The sequence below is a fragment of the Lottia gigantea genome, assembly GCF_000327385.1.
Source record: "Lottia gigantea unplaced genomic scaffold LOTGIsca_121, whole genome shotgun sequence".
Classification (NCBI taxonomy): domain Eukaryota; kingdom Metazoa; phylum Mollusca; class Gastropoda; family Lottiidae; genus Lottia; species Lottia gigantea.
In genome coordinates this window covers 348,459-372,331 of record NW_008707245.1, presented here as the reverse complement: position 1 = coordinate 372,331, position 23,873 = coordinate 348,459, and the positions used below count along the sequence as shown (strand labels likewise).

The following is a 23,873-nucleotide window of genomic DNA, read 5'->3' as shown; positions in this document are numbered from 1 at the left end:
ATCAATAGAATGCGATTTTTGGTCTTTTATTGTTCTAACAGAATATAGGATAACGATGCTGTTGCCTTCACTGTCCTTACCAATGACGGACAGAGACAATAAAATACAAGAAGTTATTGTCATGTGGTCCCACAGTACTGTCATTGATGCTTAATGGAATTAAAAAACAACACATCTTTAAAAACAATCTTGGTCTCTGGTCCCTAAATATCAAAGTTTACGGAATGACACAAAATTCATGGCTATGCTTATATACAAGTGAAATTTCTCCCCTACGTGAACACCAATGGACTGAAGCCTTGGGTACATCTACATACATACATGTGAGCATATCAAAATACAAAGAGAAGACCTTTAGAATGCCTAGATCGTCTACAATGCCTCCATTAAGTACTACATATGTCATATATAAACGAATACATGCATTGATATTCATTGCATTGGTGTTATCATGAGCAGACCAGCTGCATGTGTATGAGCTCCTAGTGGGATAATTACAAATGATTTAAAAACGTTTCTTATATATTATAGTATAAATTTTACCCATGATTTACAAATTTTGTAATTTCATATTTCATTGAAGGAAATATCACAAATGATTTACAAAATTTGTAATTTCACATTTCATTAAAGGAAATACATGTATTACAAATGATTTACAAAATTTGCTGGTGCACACTTCATTATAACAATGACTAATATGTATTTCTATAACTGTGTCATTTAATCTAAGTTACATATAAGTGCATGACAAATGGGCTTTGAATTATTTGCAAGTATAAGCAATTTAATAATATTTAATGCCAAGGAAGTTCTGAAGCTAAATGTCCCTAGAAACATTGATTCATATCTTATCATCCAAATTTTTGATGCATTGCTATCTTTTAACTACTACAAATCTCTAAATAATTATCACAATTGCTGCTTGGAATCTAAAAACACAAGGTATAGGCCTACCATCTTCTAAAGGGTATGATCTCTATATTCACTAAACACAAGGGACATAACTCTATGTCCACATCAACAAGGGCAATAACTCTCAACCACTTAGCTACTGTGCTATGCTCCAGCATTCTGATCACAATTTCTAGATCATTGCATAAGTTACTATAAATAGCACACTTATTGCAGACGTCATCAAAATATGTCACCACATTTAGAAAAGTCTCTTTCCCAGTAATCTCCCTTGTATGCCCACTCTTCTTTTCCAGTGTATTGGTTCTTCACAGTCTCAAACCACCTGGAAACCAACAAAAAACAAAATGGTGATTCAATATTTCACAAAATTCCCGAAAAGAATATTCAGAAGGTGGCCTCTGAGTGAAAAAATGCATAAAATACCCTCTTGGACACCCCCAATTAAAAGCCCACTTTAGGTTAAAAATCTGCGCACTATACTCGCAAATATATGGTATGTATTTCATAGATGTCAACCACATCTTCTCCAGACAAAAAATACTGAATGCATGTTGATAAATTCTTACAATGGCTGCCAATCCCCTTTTTGTTTCTTCCTCTCTTTTCTAGCTTGTCGTTGTTTTTCTTCCAGTCTGTTCTTTGCATCTGCTGCTTCATCTAAAACACAAGACAAAGAGGTCTAAAATTGGGCGAAGCAAAGAAATTCCAATCATTAATAAAGGTAGAACCTACTGACAATGACAAAGTTGTCCAATTTTTCCCTACCAGGTGATAAGCCAAAATAACCAACAACAAGAGGAGCCATGTACAGAACTATCAGGGGACTCCCAGCACCAGGCATTCCCTATTTAAAAAGATACCAAATTTGAGAGTCGTGGAAGAGGTGCAGGAGAAGAGGTAGGCTGGGAGGTGACTGAGCAGGGTTGCCCTAGGGCTGTCCACAATCTTACCTATCTTGCCCTCCTCTAGATATCTAATATCAGGACGTTTTCTGGAATCTGTGGGTGGTAGAGTGATGTTCATCTCTGGCATCATTTCATTTAATGTCATTGCAAATAATGTAAATGAAAAATACTGAAATCAAAACCAAAAAACTCCTGATAGGTACATGTATACAAATTTGATTCTTTAATTTTGCTTCACTCAACTTAGATCTAACAACATTTATATGCAAGGTATGTTCACTAATTCAACCAATCAAATCCTCTGTTCAGCTATAACATGATAGACTTTTTATGTAATCAAACCTCCACCACAGAATTGAAAGGGATGCATCTGTTTAGCTGACCATGCGTTTTATTTCATAAAATATAATCATTTAAAAGAGAAAACACAAGGAATACTTTTCTACCTTGGCTGAGTCTTCAGGTCTAGGTGTGGCCTGCCATAAAGTGATCTGACCAGGAATGTTTAAATCAAAGGAATTAAAAGATTTACAGGGCAGTTCATCAGATGCATCTTCAGCATCTCCACCTGCTCCATTTACCTAAAGATTTCAAAAGAATGTGATGACAGAAATCATACATCCAAAGCAACAGTATTTTTTAGATAAATTGAATTCTGAATGGATAACAAGGAGGGTGAATGGATAACAAGGAGGGGTGAATGGATAACAAGGAGGGGTGAATGGATAACAAGGAGGGGTGAATGGATAACAAGGAGGGGTGAATGGATAACAAGGAGGGTTGAATGGATAACAAGGAGGGGTGCATGGATAACAAGGAGGGTGAATGGATAACAAGGAGGGGTGAATGGATAACAAGGAGGGTGAATGGATAACAAGGAGGGTTGAATGGATAACAAGGAGGGGTGAATGGATAACAAGGAGGGGTGAATGGATAACAAGGAAGGGGTTCAAGGAGAAAGTGACTACCTTAGGAGTATGTGGAGGTGAACTGGGCATAGCAGCAACATGAGCATCATATGTTCCAGCATTGACAGAGAACAATCCCATCAGCCAGTTACCCCAGATGGCTTTTAACTTCTTTTTACTGCAACAAAATTCATCAAGATCATGAATAAAATAAAAGCTGGAAATTTCATTATATACTATTCATTTACTGTATATTTGCGAATATAATATGCACCTTTTCTAACTCTTGGTTAAATTAAATGAGGCTTTATAACCTCCTTTTATGGTCATGATTAAACCAAAGTAGAGTACATCATGTAGTTTGTAATCAGGGAATTTGGGCTAGTCTAGACTTCTCTTTTTTGATTTCCATCTGCTAAGGGATCTTACTCTGATTCCAGTAAATTCAAGAGATCCAGAGATCTTAAACGCCAGTACTTACTCAGGATCATAAATGTAACCTTCGACCTTATGAAGATCTTTTCCAAACCATCCTCCTTGTTTGAAATTCAGTACAGCTCGATGTTTGGTTTGATGATTGATAATCTCCATTGGACCAGACTGTAAACATAATCATTGTGAATTATCTCCCTTAGACCAGTAATTTGAGCAGACATGGAAAAAGATTAGAGGTTATCTTTAAATGTTCATTAATTTTATGGTGTTTTCCATCCGTCTAATCTACTTCTGCAGACAATGCCATGAAGTTTTTCCCCTGAATTTTCTTCTCTTAAGATCAATACCATGAAGTATGCATTGAAGGTAATTTGGATGGTGGATATGAGCTGATGATGAAGCATGACTTACATGTTCTACCCAGAGTTTACCCACTATAATATTATGAACACAACAATTTACATTCTGCCAGGTATATACTTCATTAAATCTGGAAGAAAACCAAAGGAATATATGAAAACATCATATGACTTGTAGTACAACAAATTAATTTATTCAGAAAACCTAATAATAATATCCATAATATTACAATGGTTACATCATAAATCCCTTAGTTCAAGTTGAATTGCAACAGGCACAGATGTCTTACAATCCCTTTAAATTGCATCAAAAACATACTTACTTTTTCAACTCCAATGTGACATAACCTTTAGGATGAATATCCACAGATTTTCCCCAGAATTTTAATTTTGGATAGATCTGACCATGAAATTTATATAATGGTGAATCAATATGGAATGCACTGATAGGTGGATGGTGACTGACTTGTTCACTGATGAGCCGGAATCCTAGTTCACTTCTGAAATAAACGAAATGAAATGGAAGTTTCACCCTACTTTCTACTCCCCTTTGGACTAAGATGGTAGTAGCCCACTTGATTTCCAAATGTATATAGGGCACAAGTACAGCATGGTTTAGTGTTCCCTCAAAAAGATTAGAAGGTTTGTCCATGCAAAGACCTGCATCACTGAAAGCAAGCTGGCACACCACCATGAAGCGTTGTCCATATCAGGTCCTTCTGACTGGTATCACTGACAGCAAGCTGGTACACCACCCTGAAGCATTGTTTATATCAATCCTTCTGATTGGTATCACCGACAGCAAGCTGGTACACCACCCTGAAGCATTGTTTATATCAATCCTTCTGATTGGTATCACCAACAGCAACTTTGCACACCACCCTGAAGCATGGTGTCATAGTACCTACCTATCTAGTTCGTAGGTCTCTCCCAGCAATGGGTTGAAAGGTTTTCCCAATCTTTCCCAATTTGATGATATGGCTGATACAGCAAATGCTGATACATACTGGAATAGATATAGCAGGTTTTTATGGATTTTTGGGGGCCAGCATTTGGGATATTTGCAAGGGCTACAACAAAGTATCTCCCATGCTCATAATGTGGAATGGAAACGGCAGTTTTCTTTATGTGGATTGTAAGGATTTCAGGGGTCCATAAGTTGCACAGCCCTTGTTTGAAAAAAAATCCTTTGATTCATTAGAAGCCTCTGCTGGAAGGAAGCTAGTTGGATCACAGTCAATGTTTGAAGCTGAGATGCAGTCTTACCTGAAGTCTTTCAATGGGGTCAGAAGTTTGGCTAGCTCTGTCCAATAAATATGAGTATTCCATGTATTCTGTTAGTCGTTGTAAGAAACTCAGGGGTTCGTTAAAAACTACAGGCATTGTGATCTTCGACAGCTCCTGAAGATAAAATAAACATATTCTCCATATGAAAATACTCAACTGATTTGATTTGATTTGATAAGTGACACATACGGACATTTTTCCATCCTAGACTAGATTTCAATCAATTGTTATTCATTTTTTCAGTTGACAATCTTAGATAGGAATTAATTGTACTAAGTCAATCAGTTATTTTTCTATATAAGACAGAATATACAAATTATTTATATATATTTTTTTGTTTTGTCTTTTTTTGTATCAAAAGTTAAAAATTAAAACCCAAAATCCTAAACAAGATATTGGCAATAAATTGGTAGCAGTTAATTAACTTTTCATATGAGGAAGTATATCAATTATGAGCAAGTATATCAAGTATATCAATTATGAGCAAGTATATCAATTATGAGCAAGTATATCCATTATGAGCAAGTATATCAATTATGAGCAAGTATATCCATTATGAGCAAGTATATCAATTATGAGCAAGTATATCAATTATGAGCAAGTATATCCATTATGAGCAAGTATATCCATTATGAGCAAGTATATCAATTATGAGCAATTATATCAATTATGAGCAAGTATATCAATTATGAGCAAGTATATCAATTATGAGCAAGTATGGTATATTGAAAAGATAACATTCAATATATATATAATGGCTCTAAAGAGAAACAAGATAAAATCCAGACATTCTAACAGAGTAAAAACTGTATCTTTCATCAACCTATATTTCCCTATAGTAATCAATCCAATTGATTTCTATTCTAAGTTTTTATCAATCAGGCAGCTCTGCTTCATTTTGTATTCAGAGCAGAAAAATTGACATTGGAAAAGTAGAAAAAATGACATTGAAAGAGCAGTAAAACATGATGTTGGAGGAGAAGAAAAATTGACATTGAAAAAGGTGAAAAATTGACATTGGAACAGCAGAAAAAATGACATTGGAACAGCAGAAAAATGACATCAGAAGAGCAGAAAAATTGACATTGAAAGAGCTGAAAAATTGACAGTGGGAGAGCTGAAAAATTGACAGTGGGAGAGCTGAAAAAATGACAGTGGGAGAGCTGAAAAAATTGACATTGGAAGAGCAGAAAAATTGACATTGGAAGAGCAGAAAAATTGACATTGGAAGAGCAGTAAAAAACACAAAGTTCCAAAATTGAGTAGCCTTTTTTTCTTCAACTAATTCATACAGCCAATAAAGATAAAGATAGGCAATTTCATTTTGAAATTCTTGTATTACTAAGATCCATAGCAACTGACCCTAACAATTGCCAGATCTTTCATCACCCAAATCAAAGAGCCTGCAATCAATGGCGCCAAAATACTTGGTAATCCATCAAATAGATGTCAATATCAGGAACCGTGCTTGAAGACGTAAACATAGAATTAGCTACAATGATTGGAATCAATAACTATTATCCTGGTATTCAAATTACTTTTATACAAAGACTGATAGAAGGAATGAATGAATGGATAAAATGAATGAATGAATGAATGATTGAATAAATGAATGAATTAAAAATTACTGTCATAGATTGAAAATGTGAATTCAAATTACTTTTTATAGAAACACAAAGGGATGAATTTATAAAATGAAATAAAATTATATTCATAGACTGCACCAATGAATATCTGAATGAATGAATGGATCTATAGACTGATAAGTTGAATGATGAATACATAATTAATGACTGAATGTAATAATTAAATAGATTATTCAAAGGTAAAATGAATGAATGAATGAATGAATGAATGAATGACAAGTGTATTCAAAGTAAAGAAACAAGAAAGCCAGTGTTTATCTGGAACAAAATCAATAAATCTACTTAGTATCTTGTCAGTTGGTCATAAATATACAGAAAGACTGAATGATCAATGAACATTGTCTACTGATTGAATGAATGAATGAATGAATGATAATAGTTTGATGACTGAATGAATGAATGAATGAACCTAGATTCATACCAATATTAACCAACATAAATCAATAAACTAACTGGGTACTATAAAAGTATGTACCAATTCTAATGACTAGACTACCACTAGTTATTTTACTAGTTAAATATAGTACTTTCCCTGCTTATCTCATTTTCAAAATCATTCTATCTTCACAGATATCAAATGGAATTTCAGATAGATAAAAGGGGAAAAAACTTTTAATTGTTTTAAGCCTAAACATTTGATAATTCTTAATAAAAAAAATTTGAACTGGATGAGAGAGCAAGAGTTCGATTAACAAAAATCCCCAAAAAACAAACTCCATTGCATTTCTTTTGGAAGCTACCATATAAAATAACAAGAATAAGTGAAAAATGGTTTGATGCTGGAAGGAAGATTGATAAATTGGTATGAAACTAAATTATATATAAATTGGTTAGTTATTACATGGCTCTAGGCACCAACCAAATAATTGATGTATCGGTCTGATTTTATACTAATTAACTCCAGGAATTGCCAATACCTTGGTTGTTTGAGATCCTCCAAGACTTACTTCCAGGCATAGTTTGAGATGGTGCTATTAGATTTTTCAACCTATGTTTTCCGGTTCCAGAGAATTTGGTATTTGCTTGGTGTTATAAGTCAAAACATGTCAATCAAATATGTTAAACAAAATATTACATATATATGTCAAAATATGTTCGTCAAAACATGTCAATCAAATAAGTCAAAACATGTCAATCAAATAAATCAAAATATGTCCATCAAATATGGCAAAATATGTCAATCAAATAAATCAAAACATGTTCATCAAATATGTCAAAATGTGTCAATCAAATAAATCAAAACATGCCAATCAAATAAGTCAAAACATGTCAATCAAATAAATCAAAATATGTTCATCAAATATGTCAAAATATGTCAATCAAATAAATCAAAACATGTCAATCAAATAAGTCAAAATATGTTAATCAAATAGCCAAAAGAAAAAATACTCCAGAGCTATTGGTTATTCAATATTTTGACCAAATTCTTAAAAAAATCCCCTTGATTTTTCCCTGATCAGAACTCCTGAGAACATGACATCATTAAAGAAACTGGCATTGATATCGTTACCTTAACTTGTATTAAATTGAATTCTTATTACAATTCCAAATACGTTCATCCATGCAAAGTGAAATTGGCAATTTATCTTTCAAGTAAACTGACTTTAAATTAAGTTAGCAGCATTTAGTGCATGCTCTCTTGTGTGTTCTCAATAGAATTCAGAACAATGTTCTCAAACATGCTTTTAATGTTCTAAATGTTCTTAATTCCCTGATGTTCTCAACAATCTTACAATGCTATTGCATGCTCTGTTTGTATATGTTCTGTGTGTTCTCAAATCACAGTGAAATTTTAATCATGATCTCAAACATGTTCTGAGTGTTTTTAATTTCCTCATGTTCTCAACAATCTTACAATGCTATTGCATGTTCTCAAATCTCACAGAATTCAGAACAATGTTCTCATAAATGCTCTCATTGTTTTTTATGCTACAATATGTTCTCATCAATCTAACTGTTTTGCCAAAAATATATGTACTTCTCTCCTACAGATCAACGACCTAGACGGCCACAATCTAGCCAGACTGATTGTAACTAGACTACAAGGTTTCTAAGGACTAGGAAAATGATAAAACAACTTCCAGATAGACAGTAAATCAATGCTTTTAATGTAAAAATCCAGGAGATGTTTTTTTACGCTCAGATTCCAATCTTTATACGAAAATAGATCTACAAATATTTTTAATCACAAGATCTATTGATCTAACTTAAATGCTTGGAAAGATGAGATGGTTAGATAAATGAGATATATATATGAATTAGATGGATAGATATACAGATGGTCAGATGGAAAATAGGGATAGATGAATAAGATTAATATGGCTAGATGATTAAAAAGGATCAATGAATCCAGGGAGAGAAGGCCAAATGAATAGATGAAAGGGAGCTAGATCATTAACACAGATGAATTTTTAAGATGGATAAAATTCAGATGGATTAACTAGAATAGAATATGAAGATTAAATGGAAAGATGATGGATAGATGACTTGAAGATCCTGTCTAGCACTGACCACAGCACACAAAAGCCTGGTAGTGCCTGACAAAGATTAGCAGACAGCTCACTTAGTGCCCATATATCATGACAAAACAACTTATCAGTAGGGCTCTCTAACGGTCAATGATAAATAGGTGATTCTCTTGTCTTGCTTTATGTATCTATTGCATGACATGGATAGTTTAGTCTAGTATATGGGGCATTGTAAAGTATCTACTTCACTCTGAAATGCTTCCTATACCCAGTATGTATTAAGCTAATTTTAGTCAAGTTCATCTTCCCTGCTTTCATTTCACTAACATAAATAGTTTTTAAATCAATTCTATATGGAATATTCAATTTCATTTCAATTTTAAACATTTTATTTCATTTTATATCAAATGTTCAATTTCATTTCATAAATATTTAATTTCATATTAAACACTTATGTTCATTTCAAATTCATTTCATTTCATTATCATATCAGATTCAATTTCATTTAATTTCATATTAAACACTTATGTTCATTTCAAATTCATTCTAATTCATTTCATATTATTTATTCTATTTCATTTTATTAGATATTTTATTGCAGTTTATTTCAAATATGATATTTCATTTCATTTCATTAGATAGTCTCTATCATATCAGATTCAATTTCATTTCATTTCATTATATCAGATTCTATTTCATTTCATATTTAATATCTCATTTCATTTCAATTAAAATATTCTATTTCGTCCCTTAATAATATTCAAAATTTTATTACAATTCATATTGGATATTTTCCGATGAAGTAATTTAGAACGGACATCAATTCATAGCGCCAGACCAATAGAAATAAAATACTGATGGAATCCTGCGATTCTCCAGGAAATGAGTCATTTGTAATAAATATTTATAGCCTTATAGAGCCAAATGATGTCAGACCAAATTTCGACCACATCCATCAAAATTAATGATTCTATGACTGATCAAATGTTCAGATTTTTAGAGCAATAGTTCATAACTTTATTGAATTTTTGCTGGAATATTATGTTCATATATATGTTCTCAATTCATGAAATGCTATCAAGTGTTTTTAGTCAATTTCTGTAATGTTTTACTTATGTATTTATGCTCTCTGATAATTTCTATTGCTTTCAGTTTTGATATGTTCTCAAACTTCAGAACATGTAAATAAATTATGTTCTGTTCATATGTTGTCACTTTTTTATTGAGTTTTTTATCGTTGTAATATTAAAATGTTCTCAATTTTAATGGTGCTCTATGTGTATATCTGTTATCAAACTTTTGAAATGCTCTTAAATTGCTGGTGTTCTCAATTCTTTATGCTCTCATTTCCCTCAGGTTTTCTGATTTCATAATGCTCTATTATTATGATGCTTACCTTTCCAATGCACTGTTTCAAAATGCTCCATAAGCTGAAGTCTCGACTTGAAAACATGGGCACTGGAAGACATGTTCTGAAAATACAAAACAAAAAGAAAATGACCATGTGGACTCTACAAAATGAACTCCAGTTGGCACACAATTCAGAAGGTCTTGAATCATAAAAATTCTTATACCTTGTTTAAAATTAACTGGCATTATACCTTTAAATGAAATAAATTGATCAGTTAATAAAAATTCATAATAAATCAATATGTTACATCAAGTTTATGATAATATTAAAGAGGTTAACTCTCATATGAATGGGACTGCCTCTTTAAATGAGAGAACAAACTAAATAATTAAGCAATAGTCCTATAATGAAGTTCCTTCAGAGTTCATTTGATTTTATATTACACTTCTCTAGACTCTAATAATCAATGAATTATTTCATCTATCTATGGTATTAAAGAGACTAAGCCCTTTATGAATGGGATTGCCTCTTTAAAGGATAACAACTTAATTAAGCTATAGTCAAATAATGAAGTGACTTAGGAGTTAATTAAACTCTGATTATCAATATAGTATATTTCTATATATTGTAATCTATATATGGAATTAAAGGGGCTAGACCTCACAAAAAATATATAATCCATGGATTATACATGGAAAGATCTTTGGTCAAAGCCTTACTCATATTGGTAGAGATTGAGCAAGCTTCTCATAGACATGAACTGTGGCTTAATCCTTTTTCCCAGTGTTCAACTATATATAAGTTTTGGTTAAAACCCTGAAGTACCCTGTGGTATAGCCTCTTTAAAATCCATAATTATTGATCCTAAGGTAAGAGTGAGTGTTATCAGAATATCTTATTGATACAAGTTCCTCTAACAGAGCTATACTACACTCAACTTCACACTAAACTAACTAGTAGATCAATAGATAAATAGGTCAAAAATCTTCTACATATAATACATTTATATCTATCTATCAAATTTTGAAATCAAATGATCATACATAGAAATATTAAAACAGAACCTGAAACATGTTCTTAATCAGAGTTTAATGCTAATTTTTAAGAGGAAATCAACTGAATATACATATATATATATAAAAATATTAAAACAGATCTCTAAAACTCAGAGTTTCATGCTATGTGATCTTCAAACAACTGACCTATTTCAGCCTGCGTCCCTATACAAAGCAGACCGTGCTTACTCTGTTTTAAAAAACCTGATAGTACTCCTCTTTGCAGGAACCCAATACAATACAACTTTTACCATAATTTTTTAATAATCCTTATGTACAAAATTGTCTTGCTTGTACGGATTTTCATCCCATGTGAAGGTCTAGACACCTTAGATCTGTATCTGTATAAAACCAAAGGAAGCCATTCTGAAGATCAGCTCAAGACTAAACCATCTTGATATTTATATGATCTCGTATTTTAGCATACAGACAGTGTACATAATAACATTGGTAATATAACATATGCCAAGTATCATTACAAGCTGTACTCTATAACATGTCCCGAGAGATGACACTAGTATGGAACTTGTCTCAATGAATAATTAAAGGATATGCTCTAGGAGTTGTGTCAAGAACAGTTATCAAACACACCATCAAATGGCACAGGAAAGAAACAAGGCTTTCACTCAAAGAGAATTTCCAATACAACTTCTTTAATGGTCTATGGATTTTGTTAGCACGTCAAAATTCCTCTTTTCAAGTCTTGGAAATACTTCATAAAAGAAATGGAACAGTGCCAAGGACATTTTTTAAATTGAGTCAAGAGTCTTATGCTCATGAAAATTCTCCTTGACTACTCATTCCTGTTCAGGGAATTCTTTTTCTTTGCCTGCATACCAAATATTACATCAATCTTCAAAGTTCAGGGGGCATTATGAATTTGGGTTAAAAACTACCCGAACTCAAGCATGTGAAACGCTGAGGGCATGATAACCAATGAAATCTAAACAAAGAACCCACCTGTGAGGAACAAATTTTGAATGTTCTTCCCTTTTCTCCTCCTTTTCTTCCATTTTATTCTATTTTTCTTAAACAATTTCAAAATCAATTTCACTTCAATGTAATCCCATAAATTTTATTGAATTTTTCTCTCACAATTTTTACACAGTCAGCATTTTAAATAATAGGGCAACACACAATGTTATATTGGTTTACATTTGAATATCCTTTAACCACAAATGGCAAAATCACTCTGGAAAGATAATTTTCTACTAGTGGGATACACTACTAGATAAACTAGCTTCTTATAAAACTATATAAGAATATCCTTTGAACACAAATGGCAAAATCCTTCCAGAATAAACAAATTCCTAATAGATCTTCTGACTAATTCAATCTCATATATCTTGAAAAGAAAACACAAATGACAAAGTGCCTTCGTAAAAATGATTAACTAAATCTCTTTGTAATAGAAGACATATTATATATTTCTGTATCTAAGTAAATCTAGTAATTTCTAGAACACAAGAATACAAATGGCCAAATCTAAGTAAAAAATGTACACCAAGTATCAAATATCAAATTAGTATAAAATATCAAGTAATTCAACCTGGACAATCAATTCAAAAATAAAATTAATGGAGTTTTATGTCCAACACTTCTGCACCATGTGGGCTAATGAAGACAGGCAATGCCATGCAGGGTGCAATGAGGGAAATTTTACCAGAGAATCAATTGAATACATTGTCAAAATCTGACTCTATTAAAAACCTTCAATATACAAAATGTCAACCTATTGTCTATTAGAATTATTTCAGTTAGAAGGTCAATTCTCAACATAGGTAGTAAAATGTCAAAGACCTTGAATAATTTGCCAGTAATAGAAAATGGAATGAACTGAATAGAGTTTTTATGTCCTACTTTTCTGTACCATGTGGTCTAATTTTACCAAGACAGTGGCAATAGCCTTTTGTTTTTCGATTTCCAACTGTCGAGAGATCTTTAACGTTGCCAGTAGAGAATTTTTAGAACATGATTATTCTTAAAAAAAGAATTAGTTATATGTCTGCATCAAATAAGTCATAACATGTCCATTAAATAAGTCATAACATATCAATCAAATAAGTCAAAATATGTCCATCAAATAAGTCAAAACATGTCAATCAAAAAAGTCAAAACATGTCAATCAAATAAGTCAAAATATGCCAATCAAATAAGTCAAAACATGTCAATCAAATAAGTCAAAACATGTCAATCAAATGAATCAAAATATGACAGAGGACAAAAATATATATAAATAAAACCTGACTGCAAGTTACTTAAACAGAGCACGCTCTTCCTATTTAGTAGCTATATGTTTTCTCTTAGAAAATTAGCAACAAAGACAATTATCAGGAAGAACAATTTCCTAAATACCAAGAAGTCAATAACCTGAAATACTTCGTGTGTTACTCTACAAAAAAACACGTTACTTATTCCAAGTTATCTAAATGTCAGACTCAAGTCAAAGAACTCTGGTTAAATTTCAATAGGATTTAGCAATAACAAAGCAACCTTTTCAGAACACCTGTTGCCACTCTTTTTTTCTTGTCCATCCAATAAATATATATATAAGTCATGAAATCTCCACAAAAATGTGTGTATGTGGCAAAATTTAAAAGCACATCCAAATTATAACACTTATACTAGGCCTACTGATATATATCTGTTAAAGTCACAAAACTTTGATTGTTTAAGTCACAAAACTTTGATTGTTTAAGTCACAAAACACCACACAATTCAAACTGTGCACACAAATTACAAAGATCACTTAAAAATATCCCAAATACTAATCAAGATCTGTAATAATTTAGTAATTAGATGATTAAGCCACTGCATTAATTATTATCTTAATTAAAATTACATCATCATCCTGAATAGAAATATAACATGCCTTAGGGAGCAATCGTAGCTCATCAAAATATAATAAAACAGGCACAAAAACTAAAAAATGCCACAAGAAAGAAATTTCAAAATTCTAATCTATATAACATAGAAACCAATGTCTCCTAACATTTTTCAAATATTTAAAAATCCATAAATTTCCTAATGTAACTCTAAAAAAAAATGCCATGGAAGATCACTGGACCTCCAAAGTATGCACAAAAAAATCCAAAATAGCACAAATCTCCAAAATACCAGGCAAAAGAAAATTTCAAAATACTAATCCACCTTATATAGAAACCAATGTAAAAGCAATTCCTAACATTTTCCACTTACAATTGCATACATTTCCAAATGAATTATTCTCAAAAGCTTGCCATGGCATCTCATGGCAGCTCCAATTAGGCACAACAAAAACTTCACATGGAGAAATTTGAAACTACTAATCCACCTTACATAGAAACCAATGTTAAAGCATTTATTGACGTGTTCCAACTCAACTCATCTGTCTTTACCCACAATGGAAGTAAACCTATTTTAGTCTCTAGCTTCTAACCATAGCAAGTGTAAACATCAATTTCTATCCATAGATTTTCTCTGGTGGCTTCAATTTGCCTGTTTGCCAGTCTGCTGGTGGCTTAGATTAGCCTTCTTGCTAGAGGCTTTAATAAGCCAGTGAAGCAACCTATTTTTAATTATATTTTGTCAAAAAATGTTGCCTTGTGGCTTAGATTTGCCAATGATGATCTGTCCAGGCTGTATGAGTCAGTCTTTGAGTTAGCCCTTGATACACAATACTTCTGTCATTAATTCTGTTTTATGGAGGTTTTATAAATTCACCACTAAATTCAAACAAAACTGAAACCCTTTTTCAAATATTATGACATTTTACATTGTGAAAAAATAAGCTGTAGCCCCCTGGAATATTTTGTAGCCTGTGCCCAGCCCCTTCACCTAATGTTTAAGAGAAATGCCACTGAAAGGAGTATAAAAAATAACCTAAACCTTCAGTCTACTTGATATACATACAGTAAGTAAAGTTAGACCACCCACACAAGTTACTTATCAATTCAAGACCAAATGTTGCAGTTTGTACTAATACTTTCATTGTTCAAAGTACCTGACCTCACAGTCTGTTAAAAACTGTGACAAACTAATGGTTTCTGTATTACAAAAACACATTCAAGGCTAAGTGTATGTCAGCTTTCGTGAAAACAGAAATTCTGACTTAATCATCTATCCCAGTGTACAATAATATGTGTTTTATGTAAATATTGTGAAGTCAAGTTTAGTATTCCTATGAGACAGAAGACAAAAGAATCCATGACTTATAAACTTAATTTAGTTATATAATTCAAAAAAATACTTATTTGATTTACTAAATTAACAAAAACACATTAATAACATTAAAAATAGCACCTGCATTTATAATTTATTCTAATTTATTCTGATTATAAAATATCAAATAAATCAAAACATGTCTATCAAATAAGTCAAAACATATCCATCAAATAAGTCAAAACATGCCAATCAAATAAGTCAAAACATGCCAATCAAAAAAGTCAAAACATGTCCATCTGCTAAGTCAAAATATGTCAATCAAATAAGTCATAAAATGCCCATCAATTAAGTCAAAACATATTTCATCTTCCAATTAAACCAAAATATGTTACATTAAAAATAAAGCACACCATCAAATAAGTACAAAATATAAATTCAAAAAGGTTATATTCAGATAACTTTAGAGGCAAAAAAGTCAGCAGGTTTTTGACTTGCTGGAATCAATTGAAATCCCTATGGATGGAAGAGGCATTAAAATCAATATTTGTATGGTAAAAGTTGAAATTTTAATGAAGAGGATAGACATATCAGATAGACGTTGAAAAGAACAAGATAGCTTGCAATTCCCATAGAGTGTTAAGATAAAAAAATAAAAGCCACAGCTGCAGATGTTTTAAATTGGAAAAAATCCATGACTGCTTTCTGGTTGTATTAAAATTGGTATGAAATGAAGCATGTGTTAGTTTCAAAATAGCACAAATTATGTTGAAATCTTTATCCTTTTGTATACTGATTTATCAATTTTTGTTAAGTTTTGTAATTATAGTTTAGTTGTTTTTCTTTCGGTTTTTGGGGGTTTTTTTTGGCCTTAATGTCAATAAAGACAGAGAGAAATCCTTGTTTCAGTTAATTGTAACTTTTTTGGAACCAGTTTGATTATATCATTTTTTTATATTCAGGTTAAACTCTACTTTTAGACTATGATTTGAGTATTTCAAATTATTCAATATAAAACTGGGTACACTGCCAAATAGATCTATAATAAGGCCATAATTATTATTGATTTATTAGCTTGCTTCTTGTAATAGTCACTGTAGATTTATCTCCCTTCAATTACATTCAATATTTCTCTTCTATACATTTGGAAGTCCAAGTTTATCAAATATGTCTAATCATGTCAATCAAATAAGTCAAAACATGTCCATCAAAAAAGTCAAAACATGTCCATCAAATAAGTCAAAACATGTCCATCAAATAAGTCATAACATGCCAATCAAATAAGTCAAAACATGTATATCAAATAAGTCAAAATACATCCATCATTTAAGTCAAAACATGTCAATCAAATAAGTCAAAATACATCCATCATTTAAGTCAAAACATGTCAATCAAATAAGTCAAAATACATCCATCATTTAAGTCAAAACATGTCCATCAAATAAGTCAAAATACATCCATCATTTAAGTCAAAACATGTCAATCAAATAAGTCAAAATACATCCATCATTTAAGTCAAAACATGTCAATCAAATAAGTCAAAATACATCCATCATTTAAGTCAAAACATGTCCATCAAATAAGTCAAATAAGATCACTATTATATGAGTGCAAACAAGGAAGAATCTAAAAAAACTACTCACCGATATTTTTCAAGTCCAGCTTGTGAAGATTTTGCCACAGATGATGTTGTAGAATAATATGATACAGTATCCTTAAAGCTTTCATACACCGAGCCTAGAAATAATATAAATAACATTGACAAGGAAGTACTCTGGATAGAAAGTCTAATCATAGTACAGACCAAAAAGGAAGAAAAACTGTCCTTTAGGACATTCTTTGATCTGGTGTGTATGGCCTGCCTGGTTTAGTTCTGGTTGAACTCTTCCGGGGCAACTAAGCACGAGTGAATCATTGACCTCCATTCATACTAAAATAATGCAGAGATGCCTGCTTCAAATATGGAGAAGGAGGCACTTTGGATCTTCTTCCTTTAGTTAAAGCAAATCCTGAGAGCAGTTCAAAAGAACGTTCTTAAGTAGCGTCAATAGAAGCAAAGGAACCCACCGAATTTTTCATCTTCAGTATCACAATCAAAAAACTCATCTTCATCCGTGTCATATTTTCTAATGGAGGGTCTCCGAGTGGAGATGGATCTCTCTAGTTCATGATGTTCCACAGCCAAAGCTCTTAAAGCTTCCTGCAAGACTCTAGATCTTTCTTTTTCTTCCTTTAGTTGATGCTGTCTGAACTGTAAAACATGGTCAAAATAATCATCATTCTAGAAAGGATAAAGCTGGATATTTGCTGTAGAGCTCAATTTCAGCAATCAGAATCGAAATTTAAATTCCGACATCTTGCAAAACTTTAGTATATGTTAAGAATCATTTTTGGATGTGCAAATGTTTTCTTAACCATGCTTCTTAAACAAACTATTCTTGTGTATTTTTGAAGAATCCTTAGATGAGGACCAACACCTTGGCTGGACTATACCCACCTCTTCTTGTTGATTAAATAGAGTCAGACAATGGGACAAAGAACCACACATTTCTTTGGAGGATTCCAAGATGGGATTGAGCTGCTCTGTTAAAGAATGGACTCCTGCAATGACAAGAAAAAAAATCAACAAGAGCAGATGAAATAATTTGCAATTTCTCACCTCAAATTAGTCAGACAAAATTTTGCTACACAAGATCAAAATTCCTTTAATTTCAGACTAAAAACCCAGTTATAAATGAATGGTTAATACAGCAAAAACAACAGCGCTGCTACAAGTAGCAGTAGTGATCATGGTACCAGTAGAAGAACCTACCTGGAATTTCAGGACTGGCACTCACTACCTCTATAGACCTATATAGCTTACTGACATTACTTTCTAATACTTTCTGGTGAGCTTGAGCATTCTGAAATGTAAGAAGATGTATCTAAGACATACCTAACAAACCCAAAGGTCTTACTCCTGGTTTATGTTGAAAAAGCATAAACAAATGTCTAATAAAATAAGTCAAAATATATCCATTAAATAAGTCATAACATGTCAATCAAATAAGTCAAAACATGCCCATCAAATAAACTAAAACATGCCCATCAAATAAACCAAAACATGCCCATCAAATAAGTCAAAACATGTCAATCAAATAAGTCAAAACATGTCAATCAAATAAGTCAAAACATGCCCATAAAATAAGTCAAAACATGTCTGTCAAATAAATCAAAACATGTCAATCAAAATAAATCAAAATCAATGAAGTTATAAAGTGTCCATCAACATCAATAAAGTATAATCTGTACCTGTAAAGCATCAATCATAGTTCCTAAAGGCACAATATCTTCCTCTACCTCTGACAACACCTCCCCCTGGTGAGTATAATGGGTGCTGAATGCTATATGTTCTTTTAATGCTGTTAACCATTTCTTAAAAATAAATATATCAGGGGCCTAACAGTTACTCTCATTCAGTAAATTTTAGACAAAACTATGATAGCAAAGTGGTATTGTTAGTCTCTTAAGCACTTGTAATAAATTCATGTTCTAATAACTATACCAAAACTATTAGAACTCTCTTAATTTGAAAATGAGTTGATAACCAAGATTTAAAATGGCTCAGATAATCCAAGAGAATAAGCATGCCCTGCATTGCTAGCAACCTGCCATAGTAACCCCTCATGGTGGCGCTCAAATTCAACACAGTTTCAGGTCTTGTGAACATTGAAGATGTTGGTACCTGTTTAGTTACCACTGTTCCATTGTTACTGGAATCTATACTCAGAGTATGAACGGTGCCATCAGAGAACCCAATCTTAAAACCACCCTTATCTAGTTCCTGGAATGAATGAATGATCAGAATAGTGTCTTTGACCAAGCCTATCAAACTTATGCAAGAAACTTCATTAATGAATGAATGAAATATTACAAAATTGTCCAAGATTAAGCATAATCAAACTTCATTAATGAATGAATTAACAAATAAACAAACAAACTAATTTTAAGTAAACAGAAATTAAAAATTGATTATTTACCACGATATTAGCTTCATCTAGATATTTCATTCCTCTTCTCTTAGTGCCAGTCATAGCATCTCCTCTTAAACAGAAATAAAATGGGAGTTTTACATCCAGTTAATGCAGCTGGATAATCAGGAAAAGATCAGCTGGTAGACAAGATCATCATGAACCTTAGTTGTTATCCTTGTAAAAAACAGTAGTTACTTTCTCTTTTTCTTTGATGCAATTCAGATTTTGGGATCAATTCTTGCCCAGAGTATGTGATGCAAGTGAAAGGGGATGACAACAATCCAGGGCTTTGATATCTAAGAAATGACTTGACAGATACCTGTTATCAAAATAGGACAAAACACCCTTTTCTAGGACACCATAATACATCTTAAATCCCATCAACTTTGATTTCTAAAATAAAGAAAACTTGTAAAGGAATATAGCCATCTAAAGATTTCCTTGACCAGCTGATTGAGCTCAATTTGAGCTGATCTGTTGCACTTTTTAAAATCAAATTACCAGCTGAGTTTAATTCTGATTATGAATAGCATAATTCTGAACTGGATTAACCATGTACAATTTAAAAATCCAGTGCGTAAAATTATACAAGCTTTTGTCCAATATTATATTAATGAAAGTAGCTGCTTCTGAAACACAAAACATACCTTTAATAAAATGCCTTCACAGCGTTTTGGAATTCGTTGCAAGGATTTGATTGGTTGAACATCAAGGAGTTGTTTCATTTGATTGGTTAATGCCATATCTCCTGGTAACTGGCCTTTAAAAAATTGTCAAACAGATGAATGAAACATACAAGAAGGAAAGCTGTCATTGTACTGGTACAACTGTCTTAGACCATTCATCACAAATGACACAGCCAGGTGTTTGCATAAAGGTTGCACATGTCAAAACAGCATCTCTGGACTTTGAATTCAGAGACAATACAACTTCAAGTACAACACAAACTGGTTTTTACCTAAAAATACAACTCCTATCGATGCATGTTTTAAACCAACCTTTTTTGTTTTTGATGCTAGTGTTTATGCCATTTTGAAGAAGTAGCACTGCTACCTGACTGCGGCCACGTAATGCTGACAAATGAAGAGCTGTATTACCAAACTGATCACAGCAATTTATGGATAAGGACGATGGGGACTTCAACTGAAAAATTCCATTAAATTTGATATATGTTTTGCCAAACTTTTAGCAGGGCAAAGCCAGAAAATACTATTTTCTATACAAGGATCCTGTCTACTAGCCGGTCTTCAGTCAAACTTCTTGCCATTGATCTTTCCTAGATCGTCTATCAGTATTAACAGCAGGGTTAAATCAAATAATAAAATGCACCGACCAGCTTTTGAACAGTCTCCAAATGTCCTAAAGATGCTGCTTCTAAAAATGATCTTTGGATTTTTCCTTGCTCATGACTTTCAGCAGCTGAAAACAAAAAATAAAATTGGAAAAATAGATCTGAAACATTAATTTTGACATATTTGATTGACATGTTTTGACTTATTTGATGGGCATGTTTTGACTTATTTGATTGACATGTTTTGTCTTATTTGATAGGCATGTTTTGATTTATTTGATTGATATATTTTGACTTATTTGATTGACATGTTTTGATATATTTGATTGACATGTTTTGACTTATTTGATAGGCATGTTTTGACTTATTTGATTGACATGTTTTGACTTATCTGATAGGCATGTTTTGACTTATTTGATTGACATGTTATGTCTTATTTGATAGGCATGTTTTGATTTATTTGATTGATATATTTTGACTTATTTGATTGACATGTTTTGACTTATTTGATAGGCATGTTTTGACTTATTTGATTTATTTGATTGACATGTTTTGTCTTATTTGATGGGCATGTTTTGACTTATTTGATTGACATGTTTTGTCTTATTTGATAGGCATGTTTTGATTTATTTGATTGATATATTTTGACTTATTTGATTGACATGTTTTGATTTATTTGATCGACATCTTTTGACTTATTTGATTGAAATGTTTTGACTTATTTGATTGAAATGTTTTGACTTATTGATTTATTTGATTGACATGTTTTGACTTATTTGATCGACATGTTTTGACTTATTTGATTGACATATCTTGACTTATTTGATTGACATGTTTTGACATATTTGATGGACATGTTTTGACTTATTCAATGCATATAAATAACTCTGTGTATCACCTTCTATAAGTCTTCTGATATCTGGATCTCTTGCCAGTTGCTTTGGAACATGACCCTCTGAATTAACCACAGCAATATCTGCTCCATGCTGCAGTAACAGGGTTACCACTTCCTGCAAAATTCAAAAATCTGGATTCAGATCCTCGGAAAATCTGGTTAAAGGAGGGATGTGTGCCCAGCTACATAAAAACTGGTATTGTGACTAAAAATGTCTAGTGGACTAGCTAATATAATATAAAAGGGCACTCTTTTACTGCAAGACCTGTTGTGTTTTCTTGGACCCCAGGGGATCAAGGGTATAACAGTCTAGTGGACTAGAGGATATAATATAAAAGGGCAGTCCTTACCTGCCGACCAGTATAGGCTGCTCTATGGAGGGGAGTATCTCCTAGGCTATTCACCACATTCACATCAGCTCCCCTCTAAATATAAAAACAAAGAATTACATCCATATCAGTCAAATATCCCAAAACTATTAATAAATAAAGTGATGCCAAGATTCCCAGATCCCTTGAAAAAGAAGTTCTTAAACCAGTTAGTTGTTCCTTTACTATCCCTAGCATAATCTTAATCTTTTTACTATTCCTTATGTCAAGGAATATACAATATTCCGTCCGTAGCAAGCTTGGCATCATTTATTATAAAATTCAAACCACTAGACATTTTTTAACATGTCATCTCTTAGATCTACATCACTCACACGGATTTGGTTGAAGAAGGTACTATCTCTACCCACCAAAATAAGTTCAAATCAATAACACAGTGCTCACCTCCAATAAAAATCTGATGACATCCAGATGACCAAAATAAGCTCCTAGATGTAGAGCTGTCCATCCTCGATTGGATTTTTTGCTGCCTGGAAAATTTACAAAGTTGATGATAGACTCTTTATTTGGCACATACACATAAGAGACCAAACATCAGGGATAAACATTTTGACAGGTAAAACTCTACTCATCAAAGATCCAGAAAAATATCAATAGTTCTTCTATATTTCTTCAAAGACTGCTCGCTGTTTTGACATATTTGATTGACATGTTTTGACTTCATGTTTTGACTTATTTGATGGATATGTTTTGATTTATTTGATGGATACATTTTGACTTATTTGATTGACATGTTTTGACTTATTTGATGGACATGTTTTGATTTATTTGATGGATACATTTTGACTTATTTGATTGACATGTTTTGACTTATTTGATGGACATGTTTTGACTTATTTGATTGACATGTTTTGATTTATTTGATGGATACATTTTGACTTATTTGAATGACATGTTTTGACTTATTTGATGGACATGTTTTGACTTATTAAATTGAAATGTTTTGACTTATTTGATTGACATCTTTTGACTTATTTGATTGATATATTTTGATTTAAAGACCACAATTCTGATCCCTACCTTGGCAATTAATATCAAATTTAGCACCAACGCTGGTTTGTGCCAGAATGACTTCAACCGTGTCAATGTCACCATTTCTTGCAGCGTGCAGGAACTCTTCTTCTAAGCAGGAGAATTCTGGTATGAAATCTTCATCTGATGACATCATAACTACTCAGGTGATAATACAAGTTTATCAAGTCATTTTAACTTATGCCTGGACCTGGTCCCTAACTTCACTTCAGATTCCTGAAAGGAAAAATCAAATCAGGGATTATTAGATGATTTGGGCCTAATTTAATTCTATTTAATGCCTGAAATAATCATCAAACACCCAATATAGCCTAGGCCTAGGGACTACCTACTGTAATTAAACCCAACATTTAAACATTTCCATCAAATCAATTGCAACTCTGCAATATCGCCACGCTACGGTACTCTACAGTAGGCCTTCAGGGTTGGCTAAGTGAGTCGGAATCGAATAGATGTTACAAGTGGCTATTTTTGTTAGGAATAATAGAATGATACTAACCTCTGCCCCAGTTCTGGAACAGAATAGCCCCCACCCAGCTACTTCTGAAAACTTTACCTCTCAGTCTCAAATAATCTTGGTTATAATAGTTATATAGATATTGTAAGCCATATAAACTAGAACTTTGACAATGTGTAGGCTACTCCAGCTGAGCTTCTTTCAGTTATATCTATAAACCATACAACACTTGACATTCCCGTGAACAGAAAACAAACTTTTTAAAAAGTTGCTCTACTGAAATCAGCTGACTTCTACTTTCGATTTATTTCAATACATTGCTTA

General features: G+C 32.3%; 1 protein-coding gene across 1 annotated transcript; it reads right to left on the bottom strand.

The window, feature by feature from the left end:
- Positions 1–1,137: 1,137 nt before the first annotated feature.
- LOTGIDRAFT_171854 (hypothetical protein) lies at positions 1,138–10,379 on the bottom strand (the record flags this gene model as incomplete). Its single annotated transcript, XM_009048426.1, has 11 exons — positions 1,138–1,240; positions 1,485–1,575; positions 1,869–1,992; positions 2,270–2,404; positions 2,792–2,909; positions 3,213–3,331; positions 3,578–3,656; positions 3,849–4,025; positions 4,434–4,531; positions 4,792–4,926; positions 10,323–10,379. 11 exons carry the CDS (start codon positions 10,377–10,379, stop codon positions 1,138–1,140), a joined length of 1,236 nt encoding a protein of 411 aa, XP_009046674.1.
- Between the last annotated feature and the right edge of the window lie 13,494 nt (positions 10,380–23,873).